Raw genomic sequence first — 16,068 nt, 5'->3', positions numbered from 1 at the left:
CTACATCACACCTGGCCCACCAGGCAGGTGTTACCAATTCCTAAACTCAGGGTCAGCACTGAAATGAACCCTGTCGACCAGTGATGGGGAATGGGGAGTGGGCCCTGCTCCAGAAGGCTTCCAGGGGGCACCTTCGCTGCCCCTTCACCAGCCCCTGGTCAGGACCCAAGCATCCATCTGCATCTCAGAGGTGGGACCCTGATGCCAATCTCTGGGGTTCTACTCCCAACACGGGTGCAAGCCCCCCCCTCCTGCCTCAGTGCAGCCCTGGAACCCAAACTCAACACCTTCTGCTCCACAGAAAAGAGCCTGTACGGTGTCTACATTTTCATATTTATTTCCATGGTGATAACATGGAAGAGATTAGCAACCACTGTGGAGGGAAAAAAAATCTGACTTCTGAGTTACATCCCATTACAATCATGTCCAACTGTTCCAAGTCTTCTGTTGACTTAACATTTATTGAATCAAATGCTAAAGAAAATGGACTCCCTCTAGATCTTAGACACCGTGTTTGAGTTTGCCTTGTAATGTATTTATGACAGGACTTCTCCTTCCTGGGCGAGGTTGACAGGTACAGCCCACGAAGCACATGACTGTGCACAGATGTCCCGACCTAACACTCTAAAGGACATTTTGTAGTACCAGTTTAATTCTGATCTCTCCCGAAACGGCAGAAACCACACCCCACACTCCTATGCAACCTGTTATTTGGACGTTTTAAAATAACTGAATGAGAAGAGGTGGGGCATTTAAAAAAAACCCAGCTTCCTTCGGCACAATGAGACAGAGATCTGGAAGGGAGGGGAAGACAACCTCTGTACTCATGGGCTCAAGGTGCCTCACAGTTCTCTTAAAAACACCTGGAAGCGCTGTCAGACAGGAGCTCAAAGTACAGGACGGAGTTTGTTATAAAAGAAGCTAACGTGATTAGGACACATACAAAGTGAAACCCGTTGGTGATGGCCAGGTACAAGACTTGTGCTTGAAGCTTTGGTGTGCCTCCTGGGCCCATTTCTCAGACACCAAAACCCACTTCTGATTAATTATCAATATACAATCAAAACAAAATTACTGAAACACATACTTTTCTTCAGAAGAGGGAAATAAAGGCACAGAAACCTGCCAAAATAGGTTTTTTTCCGTAAGAATAGTATAGTTGATTAAAATAGTTTATCACTAATAAAACTTGTATCACTAGAGCAGACAATACAAATCAGTTTTTAAAAAAATGACATTCACTGAATTCCTGGTCTGTGCATTCAATGTGAATCATCAGAAATATATTACAATGAAAGGGTTGCAAGGAGGTCTGTCTGGGGCTTCTGCACTATACTTAGTGTTTTAGATGAGAAGTACCACAAGGAAGTATTAGACAGCGGCTGGTCCTCTGTATGTAACGTATGGCGGTCACAGATCTCTCTACTCCTGCACATGTTCATAGTCCATAGTGAGGAATGTCTAGGCAACTTACTCGTGATTTTTATACCTCTCATCAAAGGCAGCCTGGGCATCGAACGCCACACCTAGAAAGTTCATAAACTGAATTACACTTTAATAAATATTTCTGTGTATTTTTTTGTTTTCTGATTTTAAGCTCAGCTTAAATATTGTCAAGGAAACCATTTCACAAGAGGGTACATCGCAATCTACTATTAGCAATATTCCTTGTTTATTAGAATCTGAAGATGTCCATATTACATCAAATATAAATATATATTATATTTACATTTCCTTCTTAGCTTTTCAATTTAGGTGAGTGTATTTATAGATAATGCCACTAATGTCACCACCATTGTAATCCTCAGTGCAGCTCGTATCTCCCTTCCATTGGATGCATACGGCATTAGACAGCATCTTAAAAGGAGTATACTGTGGGGGTTTTTTTTGTTAAATAAAAGAAAAGAATGGGTATCCAAGAATGGAGATCTAGAAATTCTCTAGGAAGTTTTGCTTTGTTTTTAGTATTTCAAATACCTGAAAAATGTGGTCCCTTTTTGCAGCACTATTCTCTCTACCTGGGGACAAAGGTAAATATGCAACTCAGAAAGGAAGAGCCCAAAGAAAAGAGAACCTGCTTGTTAGCTCATTAATCTGTTTAGTAAAGATCTGTTTTAAAATGTCTGACTGCTGTACAATATTATACAAAACAAGCTTCAGCCCTCAAAGCAGCTGGCACATGTTCTTAGAGATCGGTTTGCCTGCCTAACAGTCTGCTGCCTTGGTGGCCAGGTCCCAGTCACTTCCGGTCATCGATAGTTTTAATGAATTCCACTGCTGCTGTGAACTGCATCCACCAGTAGGACTCCTCTCCAGAAAGACAGCTGGCATAAAAGCTACTGATATACTGGACAGTGGACAGCAAGCAGGGTGGGTTTGCCTAGAGAAATGAGAAATAACAGTGTCAATTGGTCAGCTGTACAGCTCTGCAAAATCATTTAAGTTAACATCTTCAAATGTCTTTCTCTAAAAGAGATACCAGTCTTTTTGAAAACAACCCCTCAATTCCCTTCTTGGGACTATTTTGTAAAGCTCAGCTATTATGAGCAGCAATAGTACACTGGAGAGGCGAGTGGGTTCTAATCCTGGCTGAACTGTCTAGAGCTTTCTATATGCTTGCAAGTCACTGAACCCCACTGGTCCCTACGGAGGCTGAGCCCATCCCAGTGGACTTACGCAACACCCCAGGATTCCAGAATGTGAATAGAAAATAAATGCTGTCAGAGAACTGAGTGAAACTGGGTAGTAAGTTCTGGTAGAATCAGCTGAGAAAAAACTGAAAGAGACGATATGCCCTCTGTTTAAGAGGCAACACGAACATCTGCTCCTTCACCTTCTCACCTTCTTCATGTGGCGAGAAGGGACACGGTGTGTTAGGTGGTTAGGAAGATAAGCCATGGCCTGTTCCTTAAAACAAGTTTACACTGCTACGTCAGAGTGGGAGAGAGAAGAGCCGTGGGCAAGGGGGAGTTATGAAGGCCACACACACTGATCCTGTGGCTTCTTACCCGGAGCTCAGGTTGCAGAAATACCGCAGACATTACATTAGTAAGATGTGTGCCAAATACACCTCAGACACCAACAGGTGGGCTAAGCTCACTAGAACACGAGTGATGCACCCAAACCACATGGTTTCCCCAAAAATGTTCAAAATAAACCGTTTAGAAGAGGAAACTTCCATTTTAAAGACAAAAAAGGACAAAATAAGTCAGTACTTTAAAATAATGTGGTACAAAGAGGCTGAAGGAGAGAAACCATCGGCAAGCTTAGTAGCTTATGTGACAAGTACTATGAAGAATTCAATGTGAAAGATGGTAAAAGCACAACTTTTCTTTCACTCAGTCATTACACACTGAGCCCCGACCAAGGACTTCAGGCACTGCTTTAAAATGTGCATCTAGGAATCGAGTCCTCCCATCCTGTCATGAAAACCCTGACTTATGGACAGAAGGAAACTTGATGTTAGACACTTTCTCTCTGGACAACACAGAGCTGGAGGCCTGGAAAGAGCCATGTGTCTAACATCCTAGGGTGACATCTGCACCCCTGCTCACAATGCCGAATGAACTTCCAGTGTGGGGGGGCCCACCTTGATCAGCACAAACACCAGCACCGGGACGAAGTCATCAGCCCCAGGGACGGAGTCCTCATTGGCCAGGCTCAGCAGGTTCATGATGGTGGAGCACATCCTCAGGATGCACTGCACCTTGTCCCTCGGGGTCTTGTAAGCACTGATCGTCCTGATCTCTGACTGTGCAGATGGCCACGGAGCCTCCCGAAGATAAACCTAAGTGAGACCACAGACAGGCAGAGAGATCTTCAACCTAAGGGCGGGCAACCACAGGCAGGACCACAGCAACCACCCATCAGGAGGCTGGGGCGAGGGGAGGGGGGAAGGTTGCTTCCTTTCCCTTTCTTCGGTGAAACCGGATTGCAGTTCCTTCATCTTCCACTGAAGACTGAAGCTCAATTTTTAAACTTTTAAATAATCTGCTTTGCACTATATAAAATAAAACCAACTAGATACCCACTAATAGAGGAAATGGCATACAACAACAAGAAACTAGAACTCACAAAATCTCAATCTTAAACAGCTAGGACAGAGCTTCTCTATATCTAGTAGCTGATTCCAAAAGCACAAACAAGCTACTTGTAAAAGAATACAATTTATAAATTAATATGTGCCTTTGCTGCAGTTTTAGAAATAACAGATTCAAAACATCAATTAAAAATTTTATGCTAATCAATGTTCCATTAGTGGGGACTTTAATGAAACAACCAGAAAGCTCAAATGCCTAAAACTTTCCTATTATTTTGTAAGAGCCGTATGGCAGGTAAAAACTCTACTATCAATAACTAAAAGGTAACTTGGTGTCACAGTAAGGTGCAATCCCCCTCCTGGGGCAGCGGTTTCTGCTCCTGGAGCCTTGCCTGGGCCAAGAGGCTGGGGGCAGGAGCTCCCATAGCTGACTCACCCTCCACCAAGGTCCCTTTCCACACCCGGAATTTTAATACCCGGAATTTTCTCCAAGAATCTCACAGTTAGACTGAAGTACCTCTAATGCAAACTGTGTTACGTATTTTATTATATTCTGTGTCCTTGAAAAACTGGTAACATGCACACAGTATTCAGAGCAGCTCTCCGTTCCCAACACCACCCGTGCTATGAACCCAAGTTACCTCCGGTATCTGAAGTGCTCTGTGGTTGGCAGTCACTACTTTAGACAATCTCTGGATGTGTTCATGAAGAACCCTGAAAGCCCCAAAAACAAACATGTAAATATATACAGAAAATAAGGTACATAGTGTCAAAATTAATTTTTGAAAACATTTTAAAATGTTTTAGACTTATTTCTAGATATAGGTTACAATTACAGCTGTGACTCTCTCTTAGCTGTACATATTCTGTTTTGTTAAAAAGTTCACATTTAGGATCTGCTCAGAAATGCTGAGATGTAGACAGGGTTGGAAGTTCTTTCCCAGACTAGACAGCATTCCAGGGAGAGAGGAGGGGCCTTCAGCCCGCAGCCCACCTGGGCACACTGATTAGTAAGCAGGCTAACAGGAGGTAGAGGGTCAAAAGCCAGGAACTAAAGACACTTAGATGCAGAAGAGACTCAACACGCAACCTTTCATTTCACAAGGGAAACTAATTCAGCTTAAACAGGTGAAGGTTTGACTAAGGTGCACAGGCTAAACCAGCTTTCCTGCTGCTAGTGTTCTTTCCAGAAGACTGAGCTCTCCTCCTGTGGCACCTGCAGAGATGCCGGGGAGGAGAAGCCGGAATCACCTGCTGAAAGTGCTCTTTGCAGTCAATACGGTTTGAATGTCCCCACTCCTTACCCCAGGCTGGAAGCCAAAAGCTGGTGCTCTGACGAGGAAACAGGTCCCACTTGGTGTACAGGACAGAGCTTGGGAGTGGCTAACAGCCTCTGAGACTATGAACAAGTGAGAAGTGGGGTGGAACGATCCCAACCCATTCAGAGGAAAGTGAACTCTCAAACATACATGCAACATCTTAAAATTTCTGTGAAAAAAATCTTACAAAAACCACTGAGCTCCTATTACATGGACCTCTTGAGAGTCCCTGGTGCATTCTGCTTGGGGCAGAAATGGGTTGTAAAGCAACGCTCAAGAAAATGCAAAAGAAAAATGTTAAATCATCCAGTCGCCCTGCCCCAAAATAACCACTGTCTCCATTGCAGGTATTTATTTTTCAGGATTAATTTTTAGGATTAGTTTTTAAAAACAGCTCTACTGAGATGTAAGTTACATACCATACAATTCCAGATACTTTTTGATATTCAAATAGATAACGTTTCATTCCTAATGAATACTAAACGTACGTCCGCAGTCAAGCCCTGTGCTCAAGGCTGAGAGCAGTGGGTAAGGGCATCACGTAAGGGCCCCGGGGGTGGCGGGGGGAGAAGCATTCACAGATGAGCACACACTGAACAAGAGCAGGGATGACTGTGCCCTCCTGGGGACATCTGGCAGTGTCTGGAGACCTTTGTGGCTCTCACACTGGTGGGGTACTGCTAGCTCTACCGTGTAGAGCACAGAGGCTGCTAAACTCCTCCAATGCTCGGAGTCCCCGCACCTGAGAACTATCTGGCCCAAATGTAAGCAGTGCCAGGCCGAGAATCAAGACTCTGACAAACGTGAAACCACTTGAGAGAGGTCCAGGCCCGAGTGCCCTGCCAGGGGAGTAACCTCGTCAGAAAGGCAAGGAACGGTTTCTCCGAGGAAGGCAGGCTTGGGTCAAGATCTGAAGGGTAAGCACGAGTATGAAGAAGGGAGGGAAAGAGAGCTGAGGCAGAGGAAGCAGCTGTGCTTCCAAAAAGGACAGACTACTGTATACGCCCTCAGCCTGATCCCCCACACCCCTGAAACAGGGTAACAGCTTTCTTTTTGCTATTGTCACTCTGATGGGTGGAAATGGTAACAACATGCATTTCTCTATTAGATACCAGTCTTAAGTCAGCTCCTCTAAAGGGTGGGCTAGCTGATGTCTTCCTATGTGGTCCAGCACAGGCGCGACACACAGAAGCACTCACTGGTCACGGAGTATGTCCCCATCCTGATTAGGGTAGAAAGCAAGCTTGAAAATCCGATTCATCACGCTTCGCTCAATGGCCAGCTGAGCGTCCTGAAGCTGCTCCTCACTCGCGTTTTGCCATATGACGTCCTGGGCCATTGCGCCATAGAGGAACTGCAGGAAGTCTTCTACCTGAGCAGTTTTATCATCAGCTGCTGTGAGTTTCTGAAAGTCTCCAATGCAAAATGATAATTTTAAAAATACACTATCTGAATAATTTTATAAAGGAAATTACAGATATCATTTTAATCACTAGCTATGCAGATACTATGTTCTTAAAGCCAAAAGTGTCTGGGCATGGTTTGTTTTAGGAGAATATGCAGCTAAATCATTAAAATCAGGAGAAAGGTAAGAGATAAAATGTTAAGAGAAAGGGCGTGTTAAAAAATGATGTGCTTTGGTTTAAAAAATGAGAAAAACTGTGGATCCAAAACTACCAATTTTATCAATTTTTTAAAAACTAAAGATATTCAATCCAATAAAAATTTTTCATTAAGAATCCATAAAATAACTGGGAATTTAAGGAAACTGATTCTTAGACATGTAGGTATTCAAACTAGCAAAACAAAAATTTCCAAATCCTCCCAATGCTATGTGGCTGAAGAGATATTCAATCTTAAAGGTCTTCAGTTACCTTGAATGAACTCCCGGATCTTCTTTTCTTTGCTCTCAAGCAGCAGCCGCACACAGACTGTGGTGAAGTATCGATTGGCCACCTCCTTGTCCCGCAAAACCCTCTGCAGTAACCTCTCCAGGTGAGCCTGCGTGGTTTGCAGTCCTTGTCGACAGCGAGTCAGATAAGCAATGTAGGGGGCCCTTTTCCTAAAAGGAAACAAGCTTTGCAGGACACTGGGTATACACAGTGCACACTTTCTATGGAGACTAAGAGTCCTAATCTTTCTTTAAAAAAAAATTACTTCACAGATTTTAGTTTTACACGTTAGCATGTCAGGCTGCAGACAATGGTCCTGAAGACGAATTATGCCGCCAGCTCGAGAAACAGAACCATCTGAGTGTCTGTGAAGAACAGCATCTCCTGGGCTGACCACATAGCTACCTAACTCACGGAACATGACTGAGTCCCTACCATTGCTGGTCTATTTTATATTGCAGCACAGTCTCCACACTGGTAGTACCTTGGACCTAAGAGGAAACTGACTGCTACAGAAAACTAAAATAAGAACAAAATACAGGCTCCTATACCACTAGATCATTACACATACCATCAATTACATGCATACAGTCTAAATGTAACAAGCTCAGAGCACCTGTGCCCTAAGCTTCAAAGCCTCTTCACTTCCTAAGTTTCTCAATTATGTTTTCCTCCACAACTGTTAGCAGGAGACTGGCCAGAAACAAAAGGTAGCAATTCCTAGGCCTGCTCCTGCCTCCCTGGTCCAGGAAGTAGCCTTCTCTATCACCCCTAAAAAGGGGAAATGATACCCTAGTTACCCTGGCCTCACCTCTGCTAAGGCTCCTTTGGGCCATGCTGGAGTAGACAGAACTTCTCTGTAAGAGCTGTTCATTTATAACTACATTTCCAGGCTAAAGAGCTAAATGTGTTCCTCAGGAATCTACATCCAGGTAAACAGAGCTGAGCACTTTGTAGTGAGCCTCAATTCATCTCCAAAATAAGGACCAAGGAGAAAATACTTGCTGCTGAAACAGGGTCTACAAGCGAAAGGCTGTACGTTACCTGTAGTCCTCGGCGATCGAGGCCAGCAGTTTCCTGCAAGTCCTGTTATCAAAGCGGCACACACAGCGCATTGTTTCTTGGAGTTGAGCCATTAAGTTTTTATCTTGTAAATTAATTGCTTCCGCTATTTGAACTTTTAAGAAACATACAATTTCATTCTCTAAACAAAAAAAATAAGTATTCTGTTACTGCTGAGAAAATCCACATGCTTATGCAAGCTGTATTTTGTCCCTCAGCCCTTTGGGACGTCAATTCTGCTTTACCACGTGTCAGTAGAACTAAACTGATCATCACTCTCAATCAGAGAACACTAATGAACCAACAGTAATAATTAAAGTGCCCTTTACTGATTCTAATATGAATGTATTAAGTTGAACCATATGGAAATGCTGTAAAGCTTAAATACAGTTGAATACTGGCAATTTCATATAGTTCAACCTTCAGATATAGAAAAAAATAAATGGTCATATAGCAATTTACCTTCTGGGTCTGTGTGGTCTGGTAAACCGTTCCTTGTAGAATGGCTTAGCACCGGGAAAGCAACAGAATCCGCAGAGCAAAGAGCAAGCCTCAGTTTCTTTTTTGCATCTCTGAAAAATGAGTTGAAAATTAATTTCTATATTCAGATAGGGTCACATTTTATGAATATTTACTATGTAAATTAACATGCTACTTCAGGACTCAAATGTTTCAAGTGGTCGTAAATAAAAGGGAATTTTAAACTTATTGACACCTCACTTAAAGGGATAGGCTTTCTAGGGACCCAAGAGCAAGGCTTTATGTAAAAGTGTTCTGGGCAAGGGCTGTTCTGTAAAGTCACCAGAATCAGTGAACAATAAGTGCTTTTTGACCATCTAGATGTGCTGAGATCTACGGTAGGCACTAGGAAAGTCAGAAAGGTATATTTGGGAGGCACCTCCCAAACTTAGAATGCCTTCTACTACAGCTCTCTAGACAGCTCATGACCTGGCAGGAAGCCCTCTATTATTGCTCTATTGTTGGAAACCTTCTGTGCTGAGCCAAAACCTGCTCCTTTCAACTTCCAACTACTGAGGCATCTACCACCACCCAGGGTAGAGCGTCCTGCAGTGAGATGTCACCCTCCACAATAATGCAACCCTCTCTTCACACTGAGAGATGCCACCGACATTCTCTCATCTGCTGGTGGCTGTGGCCCTTTCTGGTCTCGCAGGGACTGGACTAGAGCTGGGAGCTCTGCATGGTCAGAGGCGCTGCCACTTGTTTCATTTTAATTACTTATGTGGTGCCTGTAAGCATGTGAGGCTTTCTTTATCCCTGAATTCAAGCCTTTGATATGTGACATCCACACACCATGCCAAGCCTTCTCAGGAAATAGCCACTTTGTTCTTATCTCTCTGCTTTATACATGTATTAATATTAAGTGACTCAATGAATCACTTGACTTGAGGTGACTGCAAAGGTGATGAAAAGTCCAACCCCCAGAGTCCCAAATCCTACAGAAGAAATACCTGTAAGAGTAAGCGGAATCCTGGGGCTGGGCCGCTTGGCTCGCAGAGTCAGGGAGGTCATCAGCTGAGATGTTTTGCAGTGTTTCATCTCGAGGAGAATCGTGTGCACTTTCACCATCACCCATAACCTCTGAACAAAACCCATGCCCCCAAAGGACAAACAAGTTAACCTGAAATAGTCTGGCACCACTAGTTATTCTGAGCAGCTCAGCGATAAATTAGCATTGTGCTTTACAATAAGAGTTCTTTGAAAAAGAGAACTTCAAACATTTAAACAAGATATTCACAGCAGTGATAACATATCAAGAGTCTACTTGTTAAGAAGAGAATGATTTTACTTCTTATACCGATCCTAAACAAAAATAATGAAAGTCTTTATTTCATAAAAATACTACTCTGGCCCTGGCCTGTGTGGCTCAGTTTGTTGAGTGTTACCTTGTGCACCGAATGGTCACTGATTCAATTCCCAGTCAGGGCACATACCCAGGTTGCGGGTTTGATCGAGCCCCAGTCAGGGTGCATGCAGGAGGCAACCGATCGATGTTTCTCTCACATTTATGTTTCTCTCTCTCTCTCCCTCTCCTTTCCTCTCTCTCTAAAAAGAAATCAATAAAAACATAGTTCAAAAAATAATAATACTCTGTAATCAGAATCACTGAACCACAGAACTGAAAGGGTCTCAAAAATAATTTTACATAACACCTCATTTTATGGATATGGAATCCTGCCCATAGAAGGCAGCTGCAAACCCTTGGCTAGCCAGTGGCTGAGGGGCCACGTGTGCAGGTCTCATTCTCCTCCCCAGGGCTTCTCCCCCTGTCCAGGAATGAGCCAGGACAGACCTGTGGTTCCACACTTGTTTTGATGTTTTTAACTCATCGATTTAGATAAGAAATGCATGTATAAAAATCAAAAGGAATTGAAAGTTCCTTAGTGTGATAAAGATACTATGCTTGTATAGGAAAAATATATTTATTATTAGGAGACAATTTTAATTTACTTCAGAAAAAACTATATAGAGAGGAATGTAGGAAAATGTTAACAATTGATAAGTCTAAGTAGAGGGAGTATGGAACTGCATTTTTTCAACTTTTCTGTTATTTTAAAACTTTTCAAAATAAAAGCTGTGTGAAGTTCACCTCTCCACAGGCTGCCCCTCTCAGTCTTCTTCCAGAGACACACTGTGCACACACAAGCATACATATATGCAGTGTACAAGCTGTGCTTTTACATACCTTTGTTTCCTCTTCATTTATCTTGGGGACTGTGCCACACTTTTGGGACAGCTATTCAACAACAGTGCTATTAAAAAGCTATTTTTAATTCAAATCACCTTAACACTGATACAAAAGTTACTATTCGAATCTTATCACAGTTATCACCTGCACTTTCATAGTTGGCCATTGCTGCTTCACTGGGGCTGGTTCGTTTAATGGCATTCCTGTATTTGTCCAGGATGTCCTCAGCGGCCTGAGCCTGTGCACTGAGTCTGGGGCTGGGATCATCTGTGGGCAAAGGAGAGGGAGAGAATGAGCTCCCCTCGGTTTGTACCAACTCTGATGTTAGTACGACACCAGGAGCACAATCCCAAAGGCCGATTAGGAGGTGAAACTTAAAAAGAGCACATATCTCAGTGTTAAGAGGCACCATGCAGCGGCCTACTCCTCCCATTTCTAGGCCCGAGAGCCTTCCAAAGCACGGGAGCGGGAGGGTTAGCTCCACTTTCTCATCATTGCCACAATTCTGCATGACAGTGTCAAAAAGTTCAGTGCAGACCAAATGGATGATGGGTTTCTAAAGTGCTTACACTCAAACCACTGTTATTAGCAACTCATGCTAACAGAATTCCCAACAATGCACTCTTATATGCAGACTTCATTTATTCAGACATCTCCATGCTGAAGGAGCAGAAAAAGAAGTATTCAAACTGAGAATTAAAGCCTTTAAATAATAATAAAAATTGCCTTCCTCCAGTCTTGCTTCCTGGATTTCTCTCTCTACACCAGATTTGAAAACTTCAGATTTTCATATGCTATCTCACTGGATCTCACCATGACAGTGCAGCTGCTGGAACAGAGCACTTTTGTGCATGCAATGGTGTCAGAGGCACTCCCAGAGAATCTAGACACTGTTGGGGAGTGCTGGGATTGTACCTGGGGTGCACAGAGAAAAAGCTTATCACAATCACAGAGGCAGCACTGCTTACTGACAGGACCGTCATCCTGTCAGCAAAGTTAGCACACTAAAATGTTTTCCTGCAGTGAATTAATTGTCGTCAAAGCAAAGAACTGCTACAGATCTATGGGACACAGTAAAGTCCACAGTGAAATGTAAACTCCTGTGATAGATCTAGGCCAAGCAGGTGACTACCATAAATGTCCACATTCTGGTAGAATCCCATTTTTTAAAAAATCTAAAAATCACTAGAATATATACATGCATGTGTTAATAACAGCTAACATTTATTGAGCACTGACCACGTGCCAGAAACTGTGCTAAGCATTTTATATGAATGATCTCAATCAATCATCATAACAACCCCACAGGGAGGTACTACTATCAACCCCATTTTACAAAAGAGGAAACTGAGGTATAGAGAGATTAAGTACTTATGCTCATAGGTGCTTCTTTTGTTTCCATGAAAAAAATACTTAGTATTTTTGTCTCCATAAAATTGTAGTACAATGTAGAGATTTTCCAAAGTAACTTAATCTTTCTGCTATAATGGCATCTGAATGCATGATTAGAGAATCATAACCTGATCTTCAAAATGTAAACTTATAAAAACTTTTATCAGTACAAAATTTTTGTGTGGAGGGGGAGTACTTTTTGCTATTGGTTTTCAGTGCTGTTGAGACTCTTCTGAAAAAGGGACAACAGAATTTGGCTTATATATAGTGAAAGCCATAATGTTGCTTACAGACTTCATTTCTATAATGCCATTCTTAAAATTTTTACCCCAGGAAAATAAGGAAAACAAAAATTGCTACATATATGAAGCTGTGAGCAGTATTTTCATAGTAAAAGTTGGGTACCATTTAAAAATCCAAAAGCAAGAGAATGTTCACACTGCAGTAAAATCATGTGACAGATTATCTTAGAGACAATAAAAGTGATTTAAAAACTACTATGTATAGTAGAAACTGGGAGAGAGCTTTCGAAATAACATGTGGTAAAAGAATACAATTACATACACGCTCTGATTTTACCATGAAAAGCCATGTACAAATAAAGATTGAGAGAGAACATGAAAAGAAAAAAAATAGTTAGGATGGTGGTATTATGGGCAGACGGTTAAGAATTATTTCCTTTCACAGCATTTTTAAATGGATTTAATAATAATTTTCATTGGGTCATTAGTTAGGACTAGATAGAAGTTTCCATACCAGTAGAGAAGTTGAGCGGCTTGAATTAAACACAAAGAAAATGAGATACTTTATGAAAAAAATTTATTCTACTCTTACCTAGCTTCCAGTTTAAGAACCAAGAACCAAGAAAAATGTATTGCCCAAAGAAAAGTACAAAATAATTTATAACTTCTCCAAAATTATCCATTCAACATTATAAAAACACGAGATTTCATTAAGAGTATTCCACTCTGTAAACACTGGTGTGTCCTAACACTAAGGAAACATAAACATCTTGCCAAAAGTATGCCTTTCCACCTCGTCTCAGTCAGACTGAGTTCCTGAAGAACAGGGGTCATTGTGGTTTGACTTAATACCTACAACACTTAGCACAGTGCCCGGCATGAGTCAGATGTTCAACAAGTATTGGCCGGCTGAATAAGATGGGCTTGACTGCTCTCAGTAGGGACCAGAGGCCTGGAGGCACAGCACCTGCTGTTCAAAACCCTTTATTCCAGGATAGTCATGCATCAAAGCAGGGATGTGTGCTAGGACAAGGAACTACATCTAAATTTAATAGAGAACTAGACATTAGAACAACATGCATTAGAATGGGATTCTACCTGCACTAAGCTCAGCTTTGAGGAGGATGTTCTTTCGAAACCTACCCCATTTTTAAATAAAACTCTTCATTTTAACTTAATGTAATTTAAAATCAAGATAAGAAAAAAGAAAGAGGTGAGAAATTAATTTCCCTTTGGTGCTCTATAGTCATTGGAAACAGTATACAGCTATCAAACTCAAGACTGAGTCCTTAACACTACTCACACTCTTTCAGGTGCACATTCGTAACATGCCAAAAAGAAGCTGTAAAAATACAAATTCTGAATAAGGCCGGAACCCAACCCCTAGCTGTATTTTCCTTGAGTCAGAAAGCAATGGTAAAATGATTCACGCTGTAAAAAATTAGTAAAGTTTATAAATTTATGATATTGTTTGAACAAACACCTTATCACGAAAAAAGGAAATGTTAGGTAAAACAGAATTTCACTGTGATCCTGAATAATCAAGGGCTACAGATAAATTTAGAATTCTACGATCAAGGTTAGAGAAAACTGTTCAATCAATGATCCACAGACATGGCATGCACAGCACTAAAACCATGACCACACTTTCCTAAAAGGCACTAGTGTCATCACCCCACTAAGATGCGGAGCTGGAGGGTGTCTAGAGGCCCAGCACCGGGGCCTCAGGCTGAGCGGGAGTTATGGTCATGAGGATGAGGGTGATGGTGGCGTCTGCAGGAAGAGCACACTGAGGCTCACTGTGGCCAACTGGGAACCGCAGAGCTACGAAGAACACACTCCCCACTCTCCACACACAGACACACTCTTCTAAAAAGGCAACGCTTATGGCACCCAAGAAAAAGTGTTATGAAATATGTGCTCTGGGAATGAAGGAGCCAGGAAGTCCATGGGTCTACAAACCTGTGAGTGTTGAGAATCTGTCAGGCCCCAGATCATCTTTGTCTTTTTCTTGTTTTTCTTTCTTTCTAAATGGTATAGGAGCTGGAAATTAAATAAAGTCAGTAGTGTGACATATAACATACTGCACTACTTGGAAGACAGCAGTCATTTTGGAGTTAACTGGTGTGCCAGCATTTCTAAGTGAAAGGAAGGTGAAAAGTTTAAAAGCTAAGAAATCCCAAGTGTCAATTGATAATCGTTCTTAAAATAGCATGGAAGGCTCTTAAAGAAGCGTTCAGAGTCGTCTGCCACAGGAACAATGATTGAACGGGAATCTACTGGGACTAAATCAAAACCACTGCCTTTTAACCTCTGCTCAGAAACAACACATTCAAAACTCTGAGCCCATCCTCTCCTCAAGTGGGCTTGAATACAGCATGAAGGTGGTGCGCCTCAGCTCCTGAGCGCCACAGGGCCGAGAAGAGCCTCCAGAAGAAGTCCCTAGCTCTAGTCCTGGAGGATCTCTCCTTTCAGGAAGAGATGCTTCTGCAAACTCAAAGCTCAATATCTACTGGTATGATGCCAGGCTATTCACAAAAAAAGCAAACAATTTTATACAACTGCCTTCCAAAATAAACACTAATATTCAGGGTATAAACAATCTCAAAGCACATAAACATTAAAAGCTTAAGTTTATTCCAGGAATATAAAGGATGAATTTCAAACTTTCAGTTTAATGACTGATAGCATCCCTTTTTCCTGCAATAATTACTGGCAATACATATCAAAAGTCCTCCATGCCTAACATCAGGGGTACATGATATTTAAACAACTGTGACCTGTATGACTTCCGTTTATGAACTCACTACCACTTCCTGCAAAGAACAAGAACTGTCATTTCTAAAGCTCTGCCTTAGCATCCACCTGTGTGAAAACAGCTGGAAACGAGCCCAGCAGGTCTCAGGAGAGAGAAGGTGAGATGCTGGCTCTCTGAAAGAGATTCCAGGGCTTTGTTTCTTATTGCTAATACAGCATTCTAATATTTTATAAAATTACCTTTAGGCATGGCAGAAACAAAACGCTTTCTCCACCAAGGTCTGTTCCTGTCTGATTTCTCATCATCGCTATCTTTGCGCTCTTCAGTCTGTAGAAAAAGTTTGATGCTTTATTTGGAGTTGGGCAGCAGGACAAATTACTACGAAAAGGATTTCAGTTAGTCTGTGAAATACAAATACCCCTCAGGTTTGTCTTAAAAGCAAAACTGTTCTTATTGCTGTATAGGAAACTTCTGGAACATGGAAGTGTACCTTTTAAGCACCAGACAAGGATCTGCTTGAAGGTAAGCACTATCTCATCCCTGTTAGTAAACTGAGAGCTTAATATGGAGCCTAGCATAGAATACGCACTTAATACACTCTTATGAGTAGATGCAGGGCAAACAAAGTCTAGAAGGGTAGTAGAGATGGTAGCA

The 16,068-nt window shown here is 42.0% G+C and overlaps 1 protein-coding gene across 5 annotated transcripts in view; it reads right to left on the bottom strand.

Moving 5' to 3' along the window:
• Nucleotides 1-312: 312 nt before the first annotated feature.
• GAPVD1 (GTPase activating protein and VPS9 domains 1) overlaps nucleotides 313-16,068 on the bottom strand; it is a 56,581-nt gene continuing 40,825 nt past the window's right edge. For 3 of the 5 annotated variants that reach the window (XM_087822912.1, XM_016210966.2, XM_016210967.2), the window contains 11 exons: nucleotides 15,654-15,741; nucleotides 14,619-14,699; nucleotides 11,167-11,289; nucleotides 9,785-9,914; nucleotides 8,775-8,884; nucleotides 8,295-8,454; nucleotides 7,233-7,420; nucleotides 6,558-6,771; nucleotides 4,681-4,753; nucleotides 3,590-3,787; nucleotides 313-2,380 (listed from right to left, as the gene is read on the bottom strand). In XM_087822912.1, the coding sequence (XP_087679038.1) occupies nucleotides 2,240-2,380; nucleotides 3,590-3,787; nucleotides 4,681-4,753; nucleotides 6,558-6,771; nucleotides 7,233-7,420; nucleotides 8,295-8,454; nucleotides 8,775-8,884; nucleotides 9,785-9,914; nucleotides 11,167-11,289; nucleotides 14,619-14,699; nucleotides 15,654-15,741 (1,506 nt within the window). In that variant the 3' untranslated portion in view covers nucleotides 313-2,239. The remainder of the gene's footprint in view (nucleotides 2,381-3,589; nucleotides 3,788-4,680; nucleotides 4,754-6,557; nucleotides 6,772-7,232; nucleotides 7,421-8,294; nucleotides 8,455-8,774; nucleotides 8,885-9,784; nucleotides 9,915-11,166; nucleotides 11,290-14,618; nucleotides 14,700-15,653; nucleotides 15,742-16,068) is intronic. The other 2 variants (XM_016210968.2, XM_087822911.1) reach the window with 1 other exon arrangement.

This window comes from Miniopterus natalensis, chromosome 12, assembly GCF_054644295.1.
Source record: "Miniopterus natalensis isolate mMinNat1 chromosome 12, mMinNat1.hap1, whole genome shotgun sequence".
NCBI classification, from domain to species: Eukaryota; Metazoa; Chordata; class Mammalia; order Chiroptera; family Miniopteridae; genus Miniopterus; species Miniopterus natalensis.
This window is presented reverse-complemented; position numbering and strand designations above follow the sequence as displayed.